Genomic DNA, 26,958 nt, shown 5'->3' with positions numbered 1-26,958 from the left:
GAAGCAGAAAAGTGGAAAAAAGAAGTGCAATACCTGTGAAAGTGGTTGATGTGTATAACTTTTGCATTATTGTAAAAATAGCATTATTGTTAACAGTCTCTTTGAACCTAGATGGCTAAATAACATTATTATATAACTTTCTTATTTAATAACAAATGTTGTATCCAAGCATGAGACGGTTAAGCCAGGGACCAACTAAACATAAGGAACCTGTGTGCACCCTTTCTGAAAGGGGTGTGTGTGCGTGCGCATGCTCGTCTTTTGCAAAGCACTTCCCTGTTTTGGCTGCCACTGTCCTCCAACATAGAAGCCCACTTTCCAACTCCTGCATCATGGGAAACTATAAAATGCCAGGGGGGCTATCACAATCCTTAGTGATTCTGTTTACTTGTATATGTCTGTCTCTTCCTATTAAAAGACAAGATCCATGAAAGCCCTTACGTGTCTTCTTTACCATGAGGTCTCTAAACTGAGTGCATAAATACTACAGGATGTATGAAGGCAAGAAGGAAGCAGATATACAAAAGGGTTGTTTCAGCATCCCCATACAGTCCAGTATTCTTAATTCTCAGAAAAAAAAAGAAAGAAACTCAAATTCACAATATGTAGTCATCGTGTTATTGTTTTAATCTTGAAGAAAGGAGGTCTTCAGTTTTCATATGCACTTTATGACCTTCACGCTGCAGGCAATTAATAATCATAAGAAAAATAATCATTATCATTTACTAATTTCTTATTGGATGAAAATAGCACTAATGGCCTTGCACAAGGACCTTGCATGAAACAATGATAGTATTTATTTATTTATTTATGCATTCAATGATCATGAACTAAGTACACATATCTATTAAATCTTAATGTTTCTGCACTTATGACATAGGAAACAGGGTAAATATATTGGGAGGCTCAATATCGCTCCGATGCCACCTTCCAGTACGTTAAGGCATGTTCTATGATCACTGCCAAGCAGAAAAGACTGGGAAGGACCTGTGTGAGGGCTGAGTGATGAGGTGGGAGCAGGATGGGCCGAGTTCAAATCCTGTATCTAGCCATTTACGAACTGTGATCTAAGGCAAGCTGTTTAACATAAGTTTCAATCTTCTCTCCCATAAAATATGGATAATAATAGTACCTATCTCACAGCGTTATATTAAGGACTAAATGACATGAATTTAAAAGTCAAGATTAGACCCTGAATGTACACTGAACAAACATTCACTGTGGGCTGCTAACAGCAACAACTATTCATTTAATATTTACAATCTGCCAGAAACTTTTTTAAATCATTAACTATCTTCTATCAATTAATCTTTAAATTTTATGATGTCAACACTTGACTACATCCATTTTCTAGATAAGGAAAATAGAGCACGAAGAACTTGGTAATCTTGTGTAGGTCACATAGTAATTACATAGGAGACTTGAAACGTATACCCAGCAGCCTGCCTCTAGAGCTCAGACTCTCAAACTTTGAGCCATCCTGTTTCCTTATCTGTTAGGTACTATGCCAGGCTCTAGGGATGAGAATAAGCACAAGAAAAGTATAAACTTACAATCTAATGATGAGTTTATAAAGGATCTTTATTGTGTCATCACAATAAGGCAGGAGGATATAAACTTGAAGCCAAACTAGGCAACTTAGCAAGGTATTGTCTCAACAAATAAAAAGTAGGCTGTGGATATACCTCAGTGGTAGATCACCTCTGGGTTTAATCCTCAGTACCAAAAAAAGGGGTGGGGGTGTGAGTGGGTGTCTGAGAATGTAGTGCTTCAACATATGACCTATGGTGTCAGATGGCTCAGAATGCAAATCCTGGCCTGGCCATTTATATACTGTTTGAATTTGGACAAGAAGCTAAATCTCTGTTTCACATCCATTAAATAGAGATAATGACAATATTTACTTCATAGAATTGTCTGGAAAATTAAATAGATACTGCATATAAAGTGTTTAACACAGTACCTGGAACATACACAGCACCAAATCAAATGCTGTATTATCATTAGTTTTGAGACTCAAGTGTGATCTCCATTTAACACAACTAAAATAGGGAAAGAAGACATGCTGCAGGACTGTATATAGGAAGATGATGGTGAACATGTTATTTTAGGAAACTAAAATCTATCTCAGGATTTTAAAGTATATTGCAGGGTGAGGAGCCTAGAGTTAGATTTCTTCGGCAGTTCTGAGAACAGTCCGAGACGTAAGGAGTTGTACATCTTAAACCTTGTGAAAACTACAGTAAAGAGAAGAAATGGATGAATATGTGAATCATGTCTGTGGAAGCTCAATAAGTATTAGAGACTCTTGATGACTTTGAGCAATGAAGAAAAAAGACAAAACTATATATTTTTTAAACTTGCATGCTTCAGAGAACAGCAAAGAAATGAACAGAAGTAGGAGCTTTTGTTGGGGGAAAAAAATTTGACAGGAGAAAGACAATAAATTTTAAATCAGACATGTGGAATCTGCAGTCTAGTGTGCAAAAGAAAACCCAAGACTGGCTCTGAGATGAGAGATCAGAGGTATTGATTTGGGTGTCATTCATTCAGAGAGAAATTTAAGTCAATGGTTTATGATCTTGTCTTCTTGCTATACATGGGTTTATGTTTTTAGGTGGCAGAAATGACTTCTTTTTTGAAATAAAACCTTACATGGAACCTCAGTACATAAAAAACATAGGTATAAGGCTCTTCTGCTTCAGCAGGCTCTGGGACAACTGTGAGAAGTCACTGGGCTCAGGAGCACAGCTTGAAACCCCTGGTGAGCCCCAGGAAGAAGACACATGAGATGCACACACAAAAGCAGCTAGAGCTGAACCTGCAGAAATACTTAGATTTAGGGTATGGTGTCAAGAAAGAATGAAGAAGACAGAGAAAGGGCAGTTGGCAGGGGGAAGGGTAGGAGTAAAAGCAGTAGAGGGTGACATCAGAGCCCTAAGACGAGAGTTCTAACAAGAGTGGTCAATAATGCCAACTACAGAGAAACCAAGAACAATGACGTCATAGCATGTCAATCTTTATCATAGATATAAATGTTATGCAATTGGTCTTAATACTACCTGTACTGTTTGCACTTAACTTTGTTTTGAAATGAAAAGAATATGGGAACCTAAGGGTACAGTAAAGTGGTAGAGCACATGCTCAGCATGTATAGGACCTAGGTTCAACCCCCAGCTCCAAAAGAAGGAGAAAAGAAAAGGATCAGGATGATAAGAAAACTTTCAAAAATGCCAATCTCCTCTTTTAAACACATTTTTTAAAAAATATTTATTTTTTAGGTGTAGATGAACACAACACAATGCCTTTATTTTTATGTGGTGCTGAGGATCGAACCTGGGTCCCGCCCGTGCTAAGCGAGCACTCTACCGCTAAGCCACAATTCCAGCCCTAAGCACATTTTAAAAAAATATTTTTTCAGTTGTGGTTGGACACAATACCTTTATTTAATTAATTTATTTTTATGTGGTGCTAAGAATCGAACCCAGTGGCTTGTACATGCTAGGCAAGCGCTCTATAGCTGAGCCACAACCCCAACCCTTTTAAACACTTCTTTTTTTTTAATATTTATTTTTCAGTTATCAGTGGACGCAGCAACATCTTTATTCTATTTGTATGTGGTGCTGAGGATCAAACCCAGCGCCCCGCGCATGCCAGGCAAGCATGCTACCGCTTGAGCCACATCCCCAGCCCTTAAACACGTCTTTTAAAAATTTTTCTTCTATAGTTGTACATAGACAGTTTGTCTTTGTTTATTTTTATGTGGTACTGTGGATCGAACCCAGTGCCTCACACATGTGAGGCAAGCACTCTGCCACTGAGTTACAGCCCCAGCCCCTCTTTTAAACACTTTTAAAAATTCAACTGTAACAGAAATGGTACATCACTGGCCACTTTGAGGAAAAGGCTTTTTTGCATCACGTAAGGCAATCATCTGATTATTCTGTCTCTTTGACATAGAATAATCACAGATTAAATAATAATAAATTTTCTTTGCAACTCATGCAGGTATTTAAAAAGGCTGTAGAATTCTTAGACACAAATGCTTTACTTCTTAGTAACTCTTGGATTGCTGGCAGTAAAATAATGCAATAGGAAGGGCTTTTTTGAGTGTGAGAATTAAGGAGTAAGATTGTAAGGCAGTGACTCAAAACTTGAATCAAACTTATATTGCCAACCATTAATTCCAGATTCTTACTATTGTTTTAAAATTCACTGGCTATTTTTCATTTGTCTTGATTTCTGAAGCAGTTTGCAATATTAATCACAACTATTTCTTCACATTCTCTCTCTTGTGACTTCAATGGTTTTGCACTAGACTCTGTTCCTTTATTTTTTGTCTTTTGCTATTTTTTTTTTACCCATAAATTAATGATACAAGTTATCCTTTATTAGCATTCTGATTTTTTTTAAAAATTCTATACTTCTCCTGGATTATTTTTCTATTGGACATCAACCTTACTTCTGTTTGAAAGATTTCCAAATCCATAACCAGTGGATTGTTCACTTCTGTGAACTGTCCATCTATACTGCTGCCTGCTGTCCATCTGTGTGTACTGTGTTCATGTTTCAGCATGAACATGTCTGAGAGTTGGAAAAATTAATTTTTTCTACCATTCCTCAGTCAAGGATAGATTCTTCTTCTGATTCTTTTTTAATGATCAGAATCTTACTGACATTTAAAACACGACCTAGTGACATAATCACTTTCCAAAAGACCCTACCTACTAGCACTATCACAATAGGGATTAAGTTTTGTAATTTTTTGTTTTGTTTTGGTTTGTTTGGGTACTTGGGATTAAACTCAGGGGCACACCACCACTGAGCCACATCCCCAGCCCTATTTTTTTATTTTATTTAGAGACAGGGTCTCATTGTTTCTTAGCACCTTGCTTTTGCTGAGGCTGGCTTTGAACTCGTGATCCTCCTGCCTCAACCTCCCTTCACTGAGATTACAGGCATGTGCCATCACACCCATCTGGTATTAAGTTTTAACACATGAATTTTGGAAGACACTCAGTTTGGAAAACAAAGCGGTTACTAATTTTTAACTTAATTGAAAACTAAAGAAGGTGGTGCTTTGAAATTTATTGAAACTTGACTGACCTTGGACATAATTATTAATTTTTCATAAATGTCCCATGTGAACTTGGAAAACTGGGTTTTCTACAAGTTTCAGGGTTAGCAGCTATTTTGTAGTAAGATAGTAAATAAGGAAGTATAGTTAATTAGCAAATGTAGATAATTTTATTATTAATATTATTGTTTTGGGCTGTCACATTTGACCTTTAAATTAATTACATTTATCATATATATACACATACATACTCATATACATATATATATAATGTACATATGACTTTGTAGGTCTGTATGTATTTTGCCATGTTACAGTGAAAAATTGATCAGGTTATGAAACATAAAATACAAATGCTAAAGAAAAGTGAAAGTATGGCCCCTAAAATGTTACGGTTGTTATCTTTGTAAGTGAGATCATAGAGTTCTTTCATTTTTCTCTTTCTGTATTATGAAAATTGTTTCTCTTTAATTTTAGTGAGGACAACCACAATTCTTTTTCACTTTGAGAGGCAAAACGTCCCTGCTTGGAAATCTGCACCAGTGGTATATGTGACATAAGAATATGAATATACACTGTGCCAGCTGTCTTCTGCGATCACTTTCTGGGTTTGGGCCGTGTTCTTGACATTGACTGTTGCCAGGGTATAGTGTCTCTGTACAAAGATCTTAAAACTCTGATAAGGATGAAATGATTTTTAATTTCTTAACTTTTGTCTCACTCAGAAATCACAGAACCTTCAATCTCTTACTTTTGTTTTTGTTTTGTTATTTAACCCATTGAACTATGTGGGTTCTTTTATACTTTTGAGCAATTTGAATTTATTTATTCATTTCCTCATGGTATTTGACAGAGAAGAAAAGAACATTTCTACTTTAGGAGAAAATATCTTACTTATATCATAGTTAATTATAAATCTCATCAAGGATTAAGATTTATGAATAATCTTTGGATTCATTACTGAGTGTGTGTATGTGTATGTGCATATGCATGTGTGTTGGTATGTGAGTGTGTATAATCAAACACGAAAGGATTTCAAAACTTATTTTTCAAAGTAATATATGTTACCTATAAAAATGCAAATAATACAAAATCAAAAGTAAAAAATGAAAAGCTCCATCCCCCAATTTGGGGTTCATTAGCTAATGCCAGAGTTAAAGTGGTTCCTATGTGATATGGTTAGATAAATGCAGAAAAAAAAAGCCTTTGCCACAGAATTCATTGCCCTTTACAAATGCTTGAAATCCTGCCATTAGAGATCATTGATTTGGTTACAAATCTTTTTTTCTTTTTTTTAAACAATCCTTTGCCATCGTTCAGCTGTCTGTGAACAGGATTGGATAATAGATTTTGATAGAAGGGAAAAGTATAGACACAGCACAGAGCTCATGCAGGGAGAGCCAGGGCTGATTCTGGGGTGTGTCTGGGAGTTGGAGAAAGGAAGGGTGGAGGCCCAAAGGCTGAAAAAGATCCACCACAGCAGCATTAGCAGAGGACGTCGCTGCCCCAAGGCCTGCGTGCAGTGTTGTCTGTGTCTTTTCATCGCGCACTCGGCTCTGCAAACTATGTTCCCTGAAGTATCATTTTCTCCTTATTTTTCAAACAATTATAGGTCATTTTATGTTTATATGGGTTCTGAAATTAACTAAGTGTATTGATTTCTTCTAAAAAATGGATCTGAGCTCCATTTACACAGATGGATAGGGAAGAGGGGAGAGAGCGAGGAGACAGCTCACTGTAGGCAGTGGGCCTCATAACTTGAAAGTCAAACCTGCAAACTATGTTTAGTGTCAGTGCTTGGTTTTCCCTCTTCCAAATTTATCCTTCCAAATGCTGTTTTAGCAACTCATAATCACCCTGAGAAGGTCTGTTTTCCAAAAGAAGCAGCAGCAGTGTTTAAGTTTACATGACCCCAGTTTCATGACAGCAGTAGCAAATCAGATATCTTATCCAAGGAAAAGCATTTTGGGCTTAGAATTCCATCACTCTCACGGTGGGAGTCAACAGCTCATTTTGGCTTCAGCACTGCTGCAGAACACTGGCCGCAGTGAATCTTTCAAAAAGCATAAACACAATTGGTATTTATAGCATTGTTAACATTGGTTAAATAGTTGGGGGAGTTGTCTACAAGCCTGTTTTAGGAAGGTGAGGGAGGAATCTTTGTTGTGACTGCTGTAAGATTTAAGAGCAGGACAACAGGATTACATTGGTTGTAGCAATATAATAAATTAGAAGTATTGAATGCAATAAGTTTAAATTTCATGCAGCTACAATTCCAAGTGTTCCAGAAACAATCCTGAAGCATCTCTGGCCAGAAGTGTGTTACACAGATGGCACATTTGACACAGTGCAGGGCAGGAACTGTACAATGAAAAGCCAAATAAACGGTAAGGATTAGTCAAGTTTTAATTGAAAACCTACATAAAAAAATACCATGAAATTATGCCAGACATTATTGTACATCAAAACCACAATAATCAGACAGTTTCCCTTAGTCAATTAAATGAGCATCAAAGTTGTCAGTAAAGCTAATCTTTGTATTTCACTCATTATGATCAGTTAAGGAAGTAAATAAGTAGCTAAGTTATGTAGCCAAGGCTACAAAGCAAAGTACTAGTATTTTTATGCATTTTTAAAAAATCCCCTTTCAGTTATTGCAAGGAATTCACAGGCCAGTGCTTTGTATCATGAACCCATTTCCTCTAGGCATTGTTCACACTGGGATGTGAAGTATAGCCTCAGATCAAGTGACTGAATTTTGTTCTCTAAATTTTAAAATAAATATAACATTTCAGTAAGGTTAAGATGAATAAAAAATTGCACAGACCTGAAAAATCAGCATAAAATGTTTGACAGTATGACAGATTTATAAATTATCAGAATAATAACTTTGTTTTCTTGGAAACTATTTGTAATTTAATCATTGCTTTTAGTTTTCATTATTAGTACAAAGAAACAACTGAAATTCTATTCTGTTCATATTTGGGAAACATTTAAGAACAAATTTTTTAAATACGGGGTAAATCATATTATAACTGTAAATTGGTTGTCTTAACTTCTCTGTATCCCTGCCAATGCAATGAGAGAGGGAGGGAGGGAGGGAGGGAGAGGGGAAAAGAGAGGGAAGAAGAGAAATGCACATACATATGTGAGTGTGTGTGTTGTCTCTGAGGTTTAAGTTTCTTGAAGCCAAGGAGCATGTCATTTAATTCCTTTCTTGATCTCAATTCGGTGGTCTGAAACAGTGGGTGCTCACAAACACTGTTGAGAAAATTAGACTATTTGGTTCCTACCATATGAATGACTGACCAGATGACTGCATCCTTTCATGACATAGTTTAAACATATTTTGTTTTTGAGAAATATTTTAACCTTCAGAATGCAATAAATTAACTCTCCTGTTTTGTTCTGTGTTTTAAGACTTAATTTTTGCTATGTTTTCACTGTGTTTGCTTTTGGTGTTGGGAACCCCTTTGAAAACATTCCACTTATTTTTCTAGGCAGCTGCTTTATCTACTCATTTCCAGTAGCCAGAGATGGAGGTGTTTTGAATGAGCACATCAATGTTCTAGACAGAGATACTGTTTGAAATTATCCATGAGCACAGTGCTGCTGAACATTATTGAGTGACATTTGTTTCTGTTGGTTGTGTCTGCTCTGACTAGCTGGTTTCTTTCAGATTGGCAGCTGGGATTATGCTATAGTAGATGGACAGCTACAAGAACTGGAGATTGTAGTGAGGCTGAGCTGGGCCTCAACTTAATGTGCCTGGAATGCATGGGCTCAGTTACGAGGCACCAATGGAAAGGACTATGCGTATATCTACAAATTATAATTACTTCATGTTTTACCTTTATGTTGGTAAAAATACTCCTTTCTCTCCCTTCTTTTAACACTCCCCTGAATTTTTGCCACTGCATTCTTAATTTTTAAATAAGTTTTATTGTATTTGGAAGCTGCTCTTCCTCCGTTCTTTATGAACTCCGTAACAACATGATGTGTGTGTGCCTGCTGTATTTTGTGTACTGTTTGGAGGAAAACATACTGTTTACTTTAAAAATGTAGGTACCTTTCTAAATATTTAATTCTTAAAAGGTAGAAAAATATTGTTAAAACTGAGGACTCAATGGAAGTAAATGAGTTAGAAAGTAAGCTCAATATGACCAAATTAACTTTATTAGCAAGATACATAGATGATTGACGAGTTTTGGACCAATTAATCTACTGGGGTTCTTAACTGGTTAAATATATATTTCTGGCTATTATGTTACTGGATAAATTAAACTTCATAAAATCATATCAAATATTGGCAGACTTTCTAAAGGTTTTTATATTTTCTTAGTTTGGATTTCTTTTGAAGTGGATTTGTTATTGTTCATTTCAAAAGTAATCCATCCTCTGTCAGACGTCAAAAGTGGGGATAACAGAGATTTTTATTTTGCCAATCTTTTCATCTTCACCATAGAGAACAGCTGGTGATGGTTTGATACATAGCCTTCCAGGCCTTACATGAAGTGTTCATGCATGTGTGTGTGCTCACATAACCCATGTCAGAGAGTGTGTGTGTATTTTTACTTATATGAGGTCATATTCTATATACTTTGGGAACCAGAGATTTTTTCCTTTCATCAGTATATTGTCAACTGGTTTTCATGTAGGATGTATTCAACTCAACTTACACATTGTAATAGTTCTCTACATACTTAATATTCCTTTATCATAGTTTGTTTAGGTAGCTTTTTTCTCCAAATTTTTAGTTACAAAGAGTTCTGTAGTAACCATTTTTGTACCTAAATCTTTTTATATCCATTTGATTCTTTACAAAAATTCTTTATGAAAATTCTTAGAAGTGAAATTTTTATTTGAAAACATAACAATCTGATTCTTTTCTAATTTTTAAAAATATTTTTCTTTATGTCTAATTTTCCAAAACTTTAAAAGGTCTTCAATCTATCTGATTAAGTTTAAAATATTCCATAGCCACATATTTAAAAATTACATTTTCCTTGAAAGGCTATTTTTTTAAAAGAGAGAGAGAGAGAGAGAGAGAGAGAGAGAGAGAGGATGGATATGAATGAATTTGTTTTTAATATTTATTTTTCAGTTTTCGGCAGACACAACATCTTTGTTTTGTATGTGGTGCTGAGGATTGAACCCGGGCCGCACGCATGCCAGGCAAGCGTGCTACCACTTGAGCCACATCCCCAGCCCAAAGCTATTTTTTAAAAAATGTCTTTATTTTTTAATTTATTTTTATTTATTTATTTTTAATGTGGTATTGAGGATTGAACCCAATGCCTCACACATGCAAGGCAAACATTCTACCACTGAGCCCCAGTCCTGAAAAACTATTTTTTACATTTATGCTTCATTGAGTTTAACTTTATATACATACATATATATTTCTAGAGCACTCTGAACACATTTCAACCTTAAATTTTTTTTTTTTACAGAATTTGAGTTAGGTTTATTTACTATTTTTAAAATATTGTGATCATATTGTTCTGACTACTAAAAAGTAACTGTTTTTCTTTCCCTAGGTGAAGAGGGAATCTGGTTTCTACATGTTTTTAAATAACACTTTGTCTTTTTTTTTTTTTTAACCCGGCTAGCGATGTCACCCAGCAAGACCACTCACACTATGTAGATACTTTTCTGCTGGGGATTTCATCCCATCCTGTCCAGTTCTTGTTGTGTATCCTGTCTGTTGGCCTTAGCAGTTAATGTTATCAGGATTTTTGTCCTGTGGGAATTAAATACAAACTTAGACATGATGACTAAGTGGTCACTTGATATGCATTTTTTTCAATCTGCTGATATCAAAGCTAGATTTTAACAGTGGCTCCAAAGGGTACTGTGGCTAGTTAGCTATAAGTGGAGACTGCCAAATATCCAATAAGTTGTTTTCCAATTCAAGTTCAAATGCGCTAAGGAAAGAAAAACCGGCACAAGTAACATTATGGTGTGTAGCACAGTGCAAATCTCTAGAGGGTCTGACTGTAAATATTTAAAGAATTAAATCTAAGCTTTGAAGTCTTGTTAAACATTTCTTGTTCAAGAGATAGACTAGAATCTTTAAGACAGCTTTCTAAAACTTAATTTGAGTAATGTTAAAAAAATTTAAAATATTAATGGCATATTTTTTCTTACTAAATTGTTTCGTTTCTATTTTCTTCTTCCAGTATTGGTTTTAGATGTAAATATGAAGGGGATAAAATTTAAAGTTGTATGCATTAGAAAAGCAGCATATATATTAATTGCATCCATATGTTTAAGTTATTTCTATATTAACTCCCATCTTAAAAGAAAATTTTACAATATTTATTATTGATTACTGGGTGTTGTGCTGAGTTGACTTGTTTCCTTAGCTAGACTAAAAAATTTACTTCAGCGAAGACTTTCTTAAGTCAAAGCCAAACATTACATTGTCACTAAGCCCAAACTACTTCCCTTTACTTCTGATTCTTTTCTTTATTTCTTCCTTTCATTCTATCATGTGTGTGTCTATTCCTTCCCTCCCCCACCCCTCTCTCTATATATGCTTTTCCCATATATATGGCTATAAAATCATGCAAGTATGTAATAGTTCACATAAAAAACAGTAGAACACACAGCTTGTTGAAAATCTCTTCATAATATTTCCATTTGGAAATCCATTAATAAATTCTCTGGGTAATATTTGAGATGCTGTTTATAAAATATAAATATGTGGTTTTACTAGAATATCTTGAAGTATTTGCATGGCCTTTTTTACTACTGGGTATTTCAACATCTGGAATGCTGCCTGCTGAATCCAGGTTTTATTATACAAAGTAGTAACAGGCTATTTAGAGAAATAATTGGGAATTGATGAATAAGAATGCTAAATAATAAAGCAAGCTTTTAGTGGAAATGTTTTAATGGAATGTTTGATTCAATACTAGGCTGCTCTGTAACGGAGGTAGTAATGTGTCTCTTAGCTGTAACCCTACTGAATCAAGTTGCCTTGTATGGCCATTCATGCAATAAATATTTATTGAACACGTACTAATGTGTCAAGCCCCAGAAGTACAAAAATACTTGGCAGTCTCTGCTTTTAAAGAAACTAATGGCCTAAGCAACAGGACAGATAATTATTCTATATTTATAATATTAAATAAACAGGCAGTAGAGAAGTAGGTTTGTGCACATTGCTCTGAGAATGATAAAGGAAGAATGGCAACAGTCTAGAGGAGGTCAAGAAAGATCTTCCAGAGGCCAGAGGAACCTGACTTTGGTCTTCAAGAATGAGAAGGAGGCAACATAGACAAAGGGAATAGAAAAAAGAGGAATAGAGAATATATGCAGGGCTTTAAAAGGCAGTATGACACCTTGCATGTCACAGTATAGGATGAGGGGACACTGGAAAGGACTAAGACTAGAAATATAAGTAGAGACTGGATAACTATTATTATTAATCTTAATGATGACCATTGATACTTAACACCAACCAGACACTGTGTTACGTCTCATTCATTCGTATATTATATATGTACACATCTATCTATCTATCTATCTAGCAGTAACAACATACACACTTAACTTATGGCTTGCTATGTGCCAACAACTGTTCTCAGTGCTTCATGTTATCTTATTTAATCCTAACAACAATGCAATAAAATACTTACAGCTATTATCATATTTAGATGAGGAAATTAAAACACAGAAGGTTAAGAAACTTGCCCCAGATCACTGTGCTACAGAGTGGTGTTGCTCAGCTTTAATCACAGGCAGTCTGTCTCCAGGACCTGCCTAACTTCACACTGCCCCACTATGCCAAATTTAAGAACTTGGATGGAAGGATTTTAATTAGAGAAGTTATATGAACAAATTTACCACTTTAGGATTAAATATCTTATAACTTAGGTCTGTTTATCCCCTCTGAAAAAAATATGAAGGCTGACAGCTAATGTTTATATTTTTTATACTGTGGTATATTTTCATTTTCAGTATAATTTTGCATTAGAGGTCAAAAAATAAATAGCTTAAAGGCAGGAATGCTGTCTTACTTTTTAATGAATCTACCTAGCACATTGCTTAGACTGAGTCCCTTTTGAGACAACTCAAGGCCAACAATGTTAATGATTATTGAATTTGTTCAATGGGTAGATGGGGATCTGTTACCCTATTCCATAATAAAAATTTTGCATATTAAATGAATTTTAAAAAGAGATCATCTGGTCTCTTCGACTGTAAGTGAAGGTGAATTCATGAAAAATAGTTAAGGCGTTTGGCAAAGTTTGTTAGGCTACCCTGTTACCAACCCACCTTCTGGAGTTTATATAGGAGTAAGGATACCTGTAGGTTTCCTGCAATTTCAAACCTCACTGTGCCTTTATATTTGTTTTTTCTCTATATGGAAAGCCACATGGAAAATTGAAAAGAGGACAATAAACAGATTTACCTAAGGAGCTTTTTCAAATCACATATATCCTCCCAAATTTCTTACTTGTCCTTAATGGTCTCTGCTGTAGCAAGACATGGAAGTGGTTGTCATATCACTCTAGCCTGTCAGGTTGAAGAAATGAGAATTACTCCCTTCAGTTGACATTTTTCAGAGCTTCCCTGGGATTCATTTGGTCCCTGTAGTAGCAACACCAGTGTTCCCATTGAGGCTCTCTGTCCTCCCTACAGCCCATTTTGCTCTCAAGAACCGTGTTCCTCTCAATCTTGATTTTGTCTCCCTGGTATCCCAGATGAGTCACAAGGATTCTGGGCTCGCTTGCTGTATAACCAGCACTGGCTGCTGACTGAGCACTGAGTGTAAGGCACTCTTCTCCCTGTCGTGTCCCACGGAAGTGCATGATATTCTGACGCTGGTAGTGCACTTGTGTAGACAGGCTCTCTACCCTCTCACATGTTAACTTTACCAGGAAGCCTGATTCCAACTGTATACTAGTCAGAAGTAGAAATGGGCAATAAAATTTGGTGAATATTACACTAAAAAAGTGAAACTCAAGCAGGGCTTTCTAAGAGAGGGACAGAGCTTACACAATTGAAGATGAGGGTGATCATTCTAAGAGGAGCAGTGGCATGAAAGGAAATGAAAGGCAGATATTTGTGGCTGAAAACCAGCTTGAACAAAAAAGGAGCACTGTGTAAGGTAGTAGGACAGGGAATAAAAGGAAGAAAACCCATCGGTGCCTGGCATTTGGCCTCTATCTATCAAGTACTGGGGACCACGTGAAGACATTGAGCAGAGGAGGGTTGCACAAAGGAGAATTTGGGAAAACTCAATTCTTCAAGGTACACTGAAAAAAGAAACTGCACAGCGGAAAAAGACTATAGAGAATGTTATAATACTCAACACTTGAAATTATAAGGGATCTGGATTCAGAAAAGAATGATGAAGTGTGAGAAACTTTAAAAAAGAAGTAATTGGAGTAAAGATTTGTTCCCAGGGTGTAGGCTCCCTATTTACCTCTCTTATTGTTTCTTTTGCTGAGAAAAAACTTTTTAGTTTGAGTAAGTCCCATTTGTTGATTCTAGTTATTAACTTTTGTGCTATGGGTGTCCTATTGAGGAATTTGGAGCCCGACCCCGCCGTATGTAGATCGTAGCCAACTTTTTCTTCTATCAGACGGCGTGTCTCTGATTTGATATCAAGCTCCTTGATCCATTTTGAATTAACTTTTGTGCATGGCGAGAGAAAGGGATTCAGTTTCATTTTGTTGCACATGGATTTCCAGTTTTCCCAGCACCATTTGTTGAAGATGCTATCCTTCCTCCATTGCATGCTTTTAGCCCCTTTATCAAATATAAGATAGTTGTAGTTTTGTGGATTGGTTTCTGTGTCCTCTATTCTGTACCATTGGTCCACCTGCCTGTTTTGGTACCAGTACCATGCTGTTTTTGTTACTATTGCTCTGTAGTATAGTTTGAAGTCTGGTATCGCTATACCGCCTGATTCACACTTCCTGCTTAGCATTGCTTTTGCTATTCTGGGTCTTTTATTTTTCCATATGAATTTCATGATTGCTTTCTCTATTTCTACAAGAAATGCCGTTGGGATTTTGATTGGCATTGCATTAAACCTATAGAGAACTTTTGGTAATATCGCCATTTTGATGATGTTAGTTCTGCCTATCCATGAACAGGGTATACTTTTCCATCTTCTAAGATCTTCTTCTATTTCTCTCTTTAGGGTTCTGTAGTTTTCATTGTATAAGTCTTTCACCTCTTTTGTTAGGTTGATTCCCAAATATTTTATTTTTTTTTGAAGATATTGTGAATGGAGTGGTTGTCCTCATTTCCATTTCAGAGGATTTGTCGCTGATATACAGGAATGCCTTTGATTTATGTGTGTTGATTTTATATCCTGCCACTTTGCTGAATTCATTTATTAGCTCTAATAGTTTCTTTGTAGACCCTTTTGGGTCTGCTAGGTATAGAATCATGTCACCTGCAAATAGTGATAATTTAAGTTCTTCTTTTCCTATTTTTATGCTTTTAATTTCTTTCGTCTGTCTAATTGCTCTGGCCAGTGTTTCGAGAACTATGTTGAACAGAAGTGGAGAGAGAGGGCATCCCAGATAGAGCCCTAATATCCAGAGTATACAAAGAACTCAAAAAATTAGACAATAAGAAAACAAACAACCCAATCAACAAATGGGCCAAGGACCTGAACAGACACTTCTCAGAGGAGGACATACAGTCAATCAACAAGTACATGAAAAAATGCTCAACATCTCTAGCTGTCAGAGAAATGCAAATCAAAACCACCCTAAGATACCATCTCACTCCAGTAAGATTGGCAGCCATTATGAAGTCAAACAACAACAAGTGCTGGCGAGGATGTGGGGAAAAGGGTACACTTGTACATTGCTGGTGGGACTGCAAATTGGTGCAGCCAATTTGGAAAGCAGTATGGAGATTTCTTGGAAAGCTGGGAATGGAGCCACCATTTGACCCAGCTATTCCCCTTCTCGGTCTATTCCCTAAAGACCTAAAAAGAGCATGCTACAGGGACACTGCTACATCGATGTTCATAGCAGCACAATTCACAATAGCAAGACTGTGGAACCAACCTAGATGCCCTTCAATAGACGAATGGATAAAAAAAAAATGTGGCATTTATACACAATGGAGTATTACTCTGCATTAAAAAATGACAAAATCATAGAATTTGCAGGGAAATGGATGGCATTAGAGCAGATTATGCTAAGTGAAGCTAGCCAATCCCTAAAAAACAAATGCCAAATGTCTTCTTTGATATAAGGAAAGTAACTAAGAACAGAGTAGGGACAAAGAGCAGGAGAAGAAGATTAACATTAAACAGGGATGAGAGGTGGGAGGGAAAGGGAGAGAGAAGGGAAATTGCATGAAAATGGAAGGAGACCCTCAGGGTTATACAAAAGTACATACAAGAGGAAGTGAGGGGAAAGGGAAAAATAATACAAGGGGGAGAAATGAATGACAGTAGAGGGGGTAGAGAGAGAAGAGGGGAGGCGCGGGGTGGGGAGGGGAGGATAGTAGAGGATAGGAAAGGGGGGATAGTAGAGGATAGGAAAGACAGCAGAACACAATAGACACTAGTATGGCAATATGTAAATCAATGGATGTGTAACTGATGTAATTCTGCAATCTGTATATGGGGTAAAAATGGGAGTTCATAACCCACTTGAATCAAAGTGTGAAATATGATATATCAAGAAATTTGTAATGTTTTGAACAACCAACAATAAAAAATTAAAAAATTTTAAAAAAAAGTAATTGGGCTTAGTCAATGATTATATGTGAAAAAAGAGGATCCATCCTCATGAATGCATCAAGCCTTATAAAAGGGCTGGAGGAAATTAGTTTAGGCCTTCCATGTTGTGCCCTGTGAGGACACAGTGTTTCTTCTCTCCAGGGGATGCAGGGACAGGTGCCACCTTGGAAATGGAGAACAGAATTCACCAGATATAAACTTGCTGCCATCCTTTTCCTGGACTTCCAGACTCCAGAAATAAGAGAAATAAATTCCTATTGTTTATAAATTACTCAGTTTAGCCAGGCATGATGGCACATGCCTGTAATCCCAGCTTCTCAGGAGGCTGAGGCAGAAAGATTGCAAGTTTGAGGCCTACCTGCACAATTCAGTGACACTCTGTCTCAAAATAAAACAGAAAGGGCTGGGGATATAGTTCATTGGTAAAACACCCCCAGGGTTCAAACCTCAGAACAATAACAAAAATCAATCTGTGGTACTTTGTTACAGTAGCACAAATGAACTAAGATAATTTAAAAAAAAAAAAGATAGCTAGGTTGTGTATCTGAAGGCAAGCCCTCTCTGAGGAGGAGATGAACTTCAAGCTGATGTATACACAACTAGGAACCAGAAAATGAATGAAAATCTGGGGTAGTCAGAATAAATTACTATCATAAAAGAATGTCAAGTCAGTGATAAACTTCACATGATCAGAAACAGAGAGAAGGTCAGTATGATAGGATACATAAATGAAGGAGAGAAAGAGATGATATTAGATTGGGGATGTAGGCATGGCCAGATCATGTGGGTCTTACTCTCTGTTTAATGTGAAATAGGAAGGTTTAAGTAAGGGGTAGCATGACTTGATTTATAGGTTTCAAATACTACTTTGGCAGCTCTGTGGAAGTGGAATGTAGGTAGGTAAAGAAATAGGTGAGCAAGTCTATTTCACATTGGTCCCTGAGGAGACAGTGATGGTGGTTTGGACTAATGATAAACACATACGGTTTCCAGATATGTTTGGGAGATATCAGCAATCTTGCTGCTCTTTTTCACCAACTTCATTTACGCCTCTCACCTACATGTAGTTTATTCCACTCACACGGCCACTGATGCTCCTTCCCACATGCTATGCTCACTGCTTTGAATGCTTCTTCTCTTTCTTTTGCTTCATCTACTTCATTATTTATTTCCTAAGGCTTGTGCTCAGTTATTACTTCCTTAATCTGACTTACTCTAATTGGCTGCTCCTCCTTTGTACTTCCATATTCAATTTACGTCACACAGACATATACACACATACACACGTATGTACATGTTGAGGGTTTTTAAAAAATTTATTTCTCACCAACTGAACTCCATAATTGAAGTAATAACCAGAAAATGACTAACTTTTATTTGTTCATCCCTGTCTAGGAAAGAATATATTTTATAATGGGAAAATACAGTCGATTAAAATATGGTAAAAGCAGGGAGAAAAGAAAAAAAAATAATACCAGAGAGAAATAAAAAGGGGTAAAGGCATCTGCAGAATAAACAGCTAAAGATAAGAATATATCTGTAGCTGGGGAATCACAAGATATTTGGAAAAAGATTAGCATGTTTGCCTGAAAAAAAATTCTTTCTGGTGTGTGATATATGTAAAAGCAGACATGTATATTGATAACCCAGCTGTTTTCTAAAAATTAAAAACAACATAAAAGTTTAATGTGCTGCAGGCTGTTTCTCTGATTACTCTTCCTCCTCTTATGGTTATTATTTCTATCGTTTAGTGCTCTTTTTATAGAGAGATTATTTTTATGATCACTTACTATGCCATATGTATTAACCACTTTCTCTAGAACAGCAACTTCCTCCAGAGGAATGGGGCTTTTGCCAAGTAAGAGACAAATATGTGACTTGTACATTGTCATCCTGCATCTGTGTATGACTGGGTGATTGCAAAAGTGTTCTGAACTAAACTATTTTAGAGCAGAAATAAGAAAAAGTAGATCTATGAAACAGAAATTGGTCTGGTCTGCTTTTTATACTTTTAAGAAAGGCACAAATCTATCCTGGTATCATTACTATGATTTTCAAGAAACAATGCTTTAATTAAGTCAAGTGGATGTACAAATGTATTAATATTAGTGATGTGAAAGTACCTCACTGGAACAAGATTCTGAAGAAAAGATGGGTGTGGCCTGGTGACGGCTGGCTTATGAATTCATAGACAGCAATGGTGAAAGCTTTACAACTGCCAGGAGCTCTGAGATAAGACTTGACATGGAGGCTGTACCAGCAGGGGCTTACAGGAACAAGTGTGGCCACACAAGCAGGAGCCACTTTCCTCCATGTCCTTGTACAGTCTTACTGCAATCCCAGAGTTCATGAAGACAGAGAAGCAGCCTGTGACCATCTCCTTAAACAGTTCCCTACCACCAACTCTGCCTTTATCTTCTCTATAGCACAAATCATAACTGTAATTATAGTCTCTATTAGTTATTTCTGTGCATTCCATTACAATATGAATTCCATAAGGCAGGAACTTTGTGTTGCTCAGCTCTGTAGCACCTTGAACAAGATGAATATTTGTTGAATAAATGAATAAAAACATAAACTCTCTGAATTTATCAGCTCCTTTCTGCTTTCCTTATCTATTCAGTCCACCTCAGATCCATATTTTGTCATTTGGAAAATATCTCTTTATCAGTTTTATTGTACCCTCTTCTACCTCAATCCCTTTTTATACATTTCACCATATTTCCAAGCAAAACATCCCTGTGTCTGTACACACACACACACACACACAGAAATATATACCTCTGTTCAAGTTTTTTAACACTGATTTTCTTGCTATTGAAACTACATAAAGGAAATAAATAGCAGAAAGAAACTAATAACTTCAAAGCAGTACCTATTAGGCATCTATCACTAGTCAGAAATTTCCATAATAATTGGCTCATCCTTGGTAGGAACCTGCATAGATAATGCTATTGCCCTGCCCCCTCATTCAGACACTGACTTGTGCAAGGCCCCTGCCAGGATGCCCTTCTCTCCAGTTTCAGAAGAGGTACTGTGGTTCACTCCCATCCAGAGCTTATCTCTATCTGTGCTCTGGATTTTGTTCCTTTCCACTTTCTTCTAGCTTGATAGTCTCTTCCATGCTTTCTTTCTGTATATCTGACTTGCTTCCCATTTCTTGGATTTTTCCAATGAAACACAGTTAAAACCCAAAAGAGAAAAGTTTCCCTAAGAGTGACTGTTAATGGGTACAAGGATTCCTTTTTGTAGTGACAAAAATGTTCTTAAATTAAATTGTAGTAATGCTTGCATGACTTTCTAAATACACTAAAATCCATTATATGTTTTCAATAACCTAATTATATCATATGAATTGAATAATATCTCAATAAAGTTGTTAACAATTTTTCCCATAGGGCCAGGGATAGAGCTCAGTGGTAGAGCACTTGCCTTGCATGTGTAGAGCCCTGGGTTCCAGCCCCGGTGCTACAAAGCAAACAAACAAAGCTCGCCCCAAACCTCCCTTAAATCACTCTCTCTTCTGTACCATATTTATCTCTTCACCTCCCACTCACAGCACAATCCCCTAGCTTCTAAGCTATTATCTCTGGTCATAAATGGTTTCTTATTGAGAAAAATCCAATAGGCACTTTTCAGTTTTCACCTTTTCAAACTTCTTCCAGACAGGTTCTAAAACACACACACACGTGGTCATGTTACAAACCTTCCACTGTTCTCACTGTCTTAGAATGCAATTACATTTCCTTTATAAACAATATGTAAATGTATTTGTATGGCATATATACATACTTTTTATGGATTTGAAGGCCCTTTATGATTTGGTTCCTTTCTCCCTCTTACCTTATCACCTCCAATCCATTTCATATATACCCAGTTCTCCATCCATGATCTCTGTTATATACATGCCACAAACTTAAGAAGTATCTTCTGTGTAGATATTCATTGCCCATGACTCTACTCAGTGATCTGAATCATCCTTGAATATGCTGCTCCAACCTTCCATTTCCCAGAAAAATATGCCTGGGTTCAATTAGTCTGAGTTTAGTACCCACCCTCTGTGCTTATGCATGTATACATACGTATACTTATCCCAATACTAAACTTATCAGTGTATTATAATTGTTTACTTATTTCTATTTTTTCATTAGATAATGAACTCTAGTTGAGTGAGGGCAGGACTTGCCTTTCAACCCTTTAACCTTATTTAAATAATTTGGGTTCAATAAAAGGTTATTGAAAAAAATGAATAAATCAATGACATATTTTTGTTTTCTGTTTTCTTCTTGTCTCAATTTACAATGAACTCTGCATGTGTACCCTAGGAAATGGTCTCTAACCGCTTCTCTAGTGTCAATATGCTTTAATTCTATGATGTCATCTTACAGTTGTGTTTTCTAACCTGGATTTAACTCGGAACAACATGAGGGAAGGAATAACACCTGCAGAATATTATGATCTGATATGCCAGGCACTTTACATAATGATACCTTATCTAATCCTCTATGGGTGGGCAATATCATACCAAATCTACATTTGAGGAAATAGAGGTTGAGTAGGATCCAAATCAAACAACTAGTAGTTATTAAAGGAATCAAATCTACATCATTTTATTTATTTGTTTATTCTATCACACGGCCTTGTGCCATAAGATTTAGCACTGGCCAATGCTATGGAAAGGCAATAATAAAGGATTATATTTTAATCACATTCAGAAAGCTTTGTGAATTAAAAGCATATTTATATTAATAACACTAAATAACAAAGAGACATATTCTCATTTCAAAAACATACATACTATATGTAGAACATCATAGGTCACACATATTTAACGAATGTAGAATCTAATGTGTAATATATGTGTATATAAAAATAAATCAGGGTGCTTAAGACTTAATTTTCTGATAATACCTGTCAGACACAAAAAAGACAAATAATATATGATTTCACTTACATGAGGTACCTAGAGTAATCAGATTCATACAGACAGAGAGCAGAATGGTGGTTGCCAGGAATCGAAGAGAGGACAGAGTGGGGAGTTATTGTGGGAGAGAAAGGGAAGTCAAAGAAACTTTAAACAAATGTTTTAAATAGTCATTAACAAATAATGATCATGAAAAATAAATATTAAAAATTTATTTGGTATGGTGGGTTTCTCAAAGAGTTAAACATGGAATTATCACATAATTCACCAACTCTAATTTTGGGCATATATTCCAAAGAACTGAAAGCAGGGACATACCTGTACACCGATGTTTTTATTATTCACAAAAGTCAAAAGGTAAGAAAAAACCAAAATGTCCAAGTGTGGAAAAGTGTATAAACAAAATGTGGCAACGGCATATAACAGAAATTTAGTCAGCCCTAAAAAGGAAGTAAATTCCATACATGCTATACATGGATGAATCTTAAAGATACTATGGTAATAAAATAAGTCAGAAACAAATGGTCAAATAATATAGATTCCATTAATATGAGGTACCCTGAATAATCAAATATATAAAGACAAAAAAAAATTAATGGTGGTTGTCAGGGACTGCGGAGAGGATGGAAAGGGGAATTATTCTCTCATGTGAAGAAAGTTTCAGTTTAAGAATATTAAAAATTTCAGGAGATGAATTGTAGTGATGGCTGTACAACAATGTGGGTGATGCTATTGCCCTGCCTTGGGCCTTGTGCACAATAAGCACACAGCACATACTGTACCACGCACTGGGCCACAGCCACTTCCGTATGTGAATGTTCTTAATACCACTGAAGCATATATTCAAAAATGGTAAAAATGATAAATTTTAAGTATTTTATTTTATCATAATTTAAAAAAACTTATTTGAGCCAGGTATGGTGGTCTATAGCTGTAATTTTAGCAACTCAGGAGGCTGAGGCAGGAGGATAATAAGTTTAAGGCCAAGCTGAGCAACAGTGAAAACCTGTCTCATAATAAAAAACTAAAAGGGCTGGGGATGTGGCTCAGAGGTAGAGCAATCCTGGTACTGCTTAGTTACCAGTACCACAAAAATAAAAACAAAACCTTATTTATATAGTTGAGATTAAAAAAATACACAATTTAGTTTATACCTATATTTCATTATATATCTAATGTCTAAATGTTGTATGCCCAATTTCAAATTCTTACCTAACAAATTAATTTAAAATACTTAATGTCTCACTTTCAGGTCATAGGTCCTGAAGTCACGGTCAGAAAACATAGTTACCAAAGACATATATGACAGTCTTCTAGATCTCACTGTCTAATGCTGTGGCCATTAGTTATATGTACCTATTTAAATTTAAATTAACTAAAATTAATTAAAATTAAATATCCAGTTCCTCAATCACACTAGCCACATTTTAAGCGCACAACCACATGTGGCTCCAGGCCACTGCAATGTACAATGTGGATATGAATATTCCCATCATTCCAGTACGCTGTATTAAGACTACACTGTAAACAGAATACAGTAACCTTCTTTGGAAATCATTGGTGTATGTTGAGGGCACCCAGAATAAAAAGTCAATCCTACTGAGCCACTGAAAGAGGAAATAACCAGCTGACTGGCCATAACAAACAGGTACAGGTTGAGCACCATCTTTATGATGTAAATGTTGCATAGACTTTGATTACTTTAAGTTGAAGGAGGAGCTAGTTACATCATCTTAGACACACCAAAATAAATCTTTTTTTTTTTAAATAGCATCTTTCAATGGGAAAAATCATGCTAAGTAGATTTCCACAGTAACTCTACAAAATATTATGGAATTTGAAAATTAAAAACACAGAGATTATATAGAAAGAAAAGAAATATCTAGTATATGAAGTAAAACATTATAAATCAATTTTATAGTGTGAATTCAGTTGTAGACCAGATATGTAGCAATGTGAACAATTACCATAAGGGAACATGGAAAAACAAAATGGCAGTATGGGTGCTGAAGCAGCAGTGGCATGTTATAGAATAAAGGAACACTTTTCAAATCTCACTAAAACAATATAAAAGAAGGTAAACACACTCAAGCTATTCTATTCTAAGGATAAAATGGCGCACTATTTTGTTATTCTACTTGCACATTGATCTGACCTCAATTTTACAAACAGAATTCTATGTATGTTCTATGTCACGCAGTCAATTGTTCCTCTAATAAAATTAAGTCCTTCTAATAAAATGTTCTGGAAGGAACAGTTTCAAAAACTCTGAGGCTTTGGAAGTGTCTTCAGGAGTTCATAGGACTTAGTTCTCTGCCTCCACAGTTTTTAAGGTGTAAAAAACAGCAATTCAGGGGCTGGGGTTGTAGCTCAGTGGTAGAGCGCTTGCCCAGCATGTGTGAGGCACTGGGTTCAATTCTCAGCACCACATATAAATAAATGAATAAACTAAAGATCCATCAACAACTAAAAAAATAAAAATTAAAAAAAAAACCCAGCAATTCAAAACTTGAACAAGTCAGGGCAAATGCATATCTGGTACACCATGCTTCTGCTTATGTACTAATTTCTATCAAGCACATAAGCCAAGTGATAAAATGCCAATTTATTTTAAAATGTCCTTATATATTTTCAACACAGTCACATCATAAGTAGAACTATAAAGGAATATATGAAGTCCTGGTGAAAAATAATAAACCTTACATATCACAAATAATGTATCTTTCAAAATATGCAATTTTTCCTATGAATCAAAGCCTCTGGTTTCTTAAATATAGTTTCTCTTCTAAAATTATATATATGTTTGAGATTGTATCTGTTCAATTCTATAATTTTTCATATAAGGTAAGTTGGATGTATAAATAGATTAGAAATACATGACCCTCCATAGAACTTTTTATGAATAATGCATTTGCCAAAATTATACTTTAAGTGTTATACCTTAGAAAATAATTCACAAGGATAACACAAATCTCATTAACATCTAACACCAAGTTTAATGACACAGGAGAGTTTTATACTGTGATTCAACTATTGATTTGAATATAATTACATATGTATTTATGTATTGCATATAAATGTTTCATTGCATTTAAATTTATGCTCCCAATATTTCATTAATTAATCACAATTTCCTAGTATTTTAAATCATGTGAGCAGTCTCCAAAGCTACAAAAATGGTAAACAGCTCTGAAAAAGCTCTCATTGCATATTGAGGCAAACATTTTGTAGAAGGGAAGATCTGAGTTCAAGTCACTACTAAGTCACTAATTGATAGTTTACCCTGCTTAATTCACTTCATCCATCTAGTTTCAGTTTCTCCACTAGTACAACTGAGGGATAGTGAAGGTGATATTTAATACCACCAGTTTGTGTTTTAGTCAGATAACTTACCTCTCTCAACACGGGATCAGTTATTGAATTCAGGTTGACAGCTCCCTCATAGGTCAGGTAATAGAACACATTGAGGGCTCGCACAGCTTCTGGTCCTTGCTGCTTATAGCCAAAAATGAGATCAATCCATTGGTGAAGCTGGCAGGAAACAAATTCACTTTCCAGGGCCTGAAAAAAATGTGTGAATAATATCATCAGACTGAATTCTATTTTTAAAGCGGAGATATATTTAGAACAAATAGAAAAGTTTAACATTAAACTTACTACCAAAAGGGACTTTAAGAGGGCTGGGGATGTAGTTCATTGGCAAAGCACTTGCCCAACACCCCTGAGGCCCTGGGTTTGGCACCCACCCCAAGACAACCAAAATATAAAATAAACGAAACTAATAAAAATTAAATAAAAAAGGAGAAGGACTTAAAGAAAACAAAACTGGTGGTGGGTGTCCATAATCCTAGCTACTTAAAAGGCTGAGGCAGAAGAATTGCCAGTTCAAGGCCAGTCAGAAAACAATCAAGAACAAGCTCACCAAAACAAAATTGGGGATAGATGTTGCTCAGTGGTTAGAGTATGTGCTTGTTAGTGTGTGAGGCCCTAGATTCAATTCCTTTGCCTTGAAAAAATAAAATAAAATAAATTCTGATAGCCTTTTTTCTAACAGAATCTGTTCTCCTTTGTATATGATGAAAGACTTTCTGGCACTTATCATTCTGAACTAGAATCACTGCTTATGTTTCAACATGCTCCTGCAGTACAGTAAGCACTGTGAGGACTGGGCCTCTTCTGGTCACATTTGTAACTCAGGCCTTGACAGATACTCAATTTATGCTTCAAACAATGGAGGTTGTACAGTGTAAAGGTGACTTTGGGAAAGCAAATAGGAAAACATTAAAAATTTACTATCTACTTGAAATATTTATAATATTTCTGGAATTAAAATATTTTGTTGTCTACTGCAACAACTATTAACCCAATTATTTAGTTATTTTGGTTGAGATTTTTTGCTAACAAACTAAATATTCTGGATACTTTTATTATTATTCTAAGTATTAATATCAAACCAGATCAAATATTTTATTATTAAACATAACTGCCCAATAAATAATGAATGAACATAATCAAGTATTCAGTTGAAATACTGGGCACAAGATCCACTTCCCATTCATCATGACATTCCCACTTACTAGCATTGTGCAAAAATACAATAGGTAACAACACATGTTTGCTGAATTTTTACAAAGTTATAAATATTAAAGAGTTTAAAAACTGGGAATTAATTTTTAGGACGGTATTCATCTTTATACTATATAATGTTCTAAATAATTCCGAAATAGAAGTTTAACATTATGAGTTAGTTTACCAATAGATAATTCTTGAACTTAAAATGTTGAAGCTCAATTAAAAAAGTATACCAAGTTATGTTTGGTAATGTATCTCACTGAAATGAGCTCCATTTTTTGAGTAAAAGTATATGATCATGATGTATTTTTGTTGTTTTGCAGCATAGATAAGAACTCTGTGGGTTTTAAAATAACCTTTATTTTTTCTCCCTGTGCTGGAGGAATTGAATCCAGGGCTTGTGCATACTAAGTGCCACTGATCTACACACCCAGTCCCCAAATTTACTAACATCTATAGCAAGCAACCAATGAGATGTAAACTATTACATGACAAAAGATTTTAATTCACAGGGGTATTCTTGTGTAAACAGATGCTGTACTAAATAAGTACATATGAACAAGAAAACAGTTTATGGCTAGATACAAATAATAAATTCCACTTAACTAATGACATTTAACATGGTTTTGCAATACTATAAAATATAATACTATAAAT

At 35.6% G+C, this 26,958-nt stretch overlaps 1 protein-coding gene across 5 annotated transcripts in view; it reads right to left on the bottom strand.

Annotated features, from left to right (window-relative positions):
• The window catches only part of Lrba (LPS responsive beige-like anchor protein), a 701,372-nt gene that overhangs the window by 52,724 nt on the left and 621,690 nt on the right, over nt 1–26,958 (bottom strand). For all 5 annotated transcript variants that reach the window (XM_071614622.1, XM_071614623.1, XM_071614624.1 and 2 more), the window contains one exon: nt 25,123–25,290. In XM_071614622.1, coding sequence (XP_071470723.1) covers nt 25,123–25,290 — 168 coding nt within the window. The remainder of the gene's footprint in view (nt 1–25,122; nt 25,291–26,958) is intronic.

This window comes from Marmota flaviventris, chromosome 7 (genome assembly GCF_047511675.1).
Source record: "Marmota flaviventris isolate mMarFla1 chromosome 7, mMarFla1.hap1, whole genome shotgun sequence".
Lineage (NCBI taxonomy): Eukaryota > Metazoa > Chordata > Mammalia > Rodentia > Sciuridae > Marmota > Marmota flaviventris.
The sequence above is the reverse complement of the archived record's forward strand: the minus strand, read 5'-3'. Positions and strand labels throughout refer to the sequence as shown.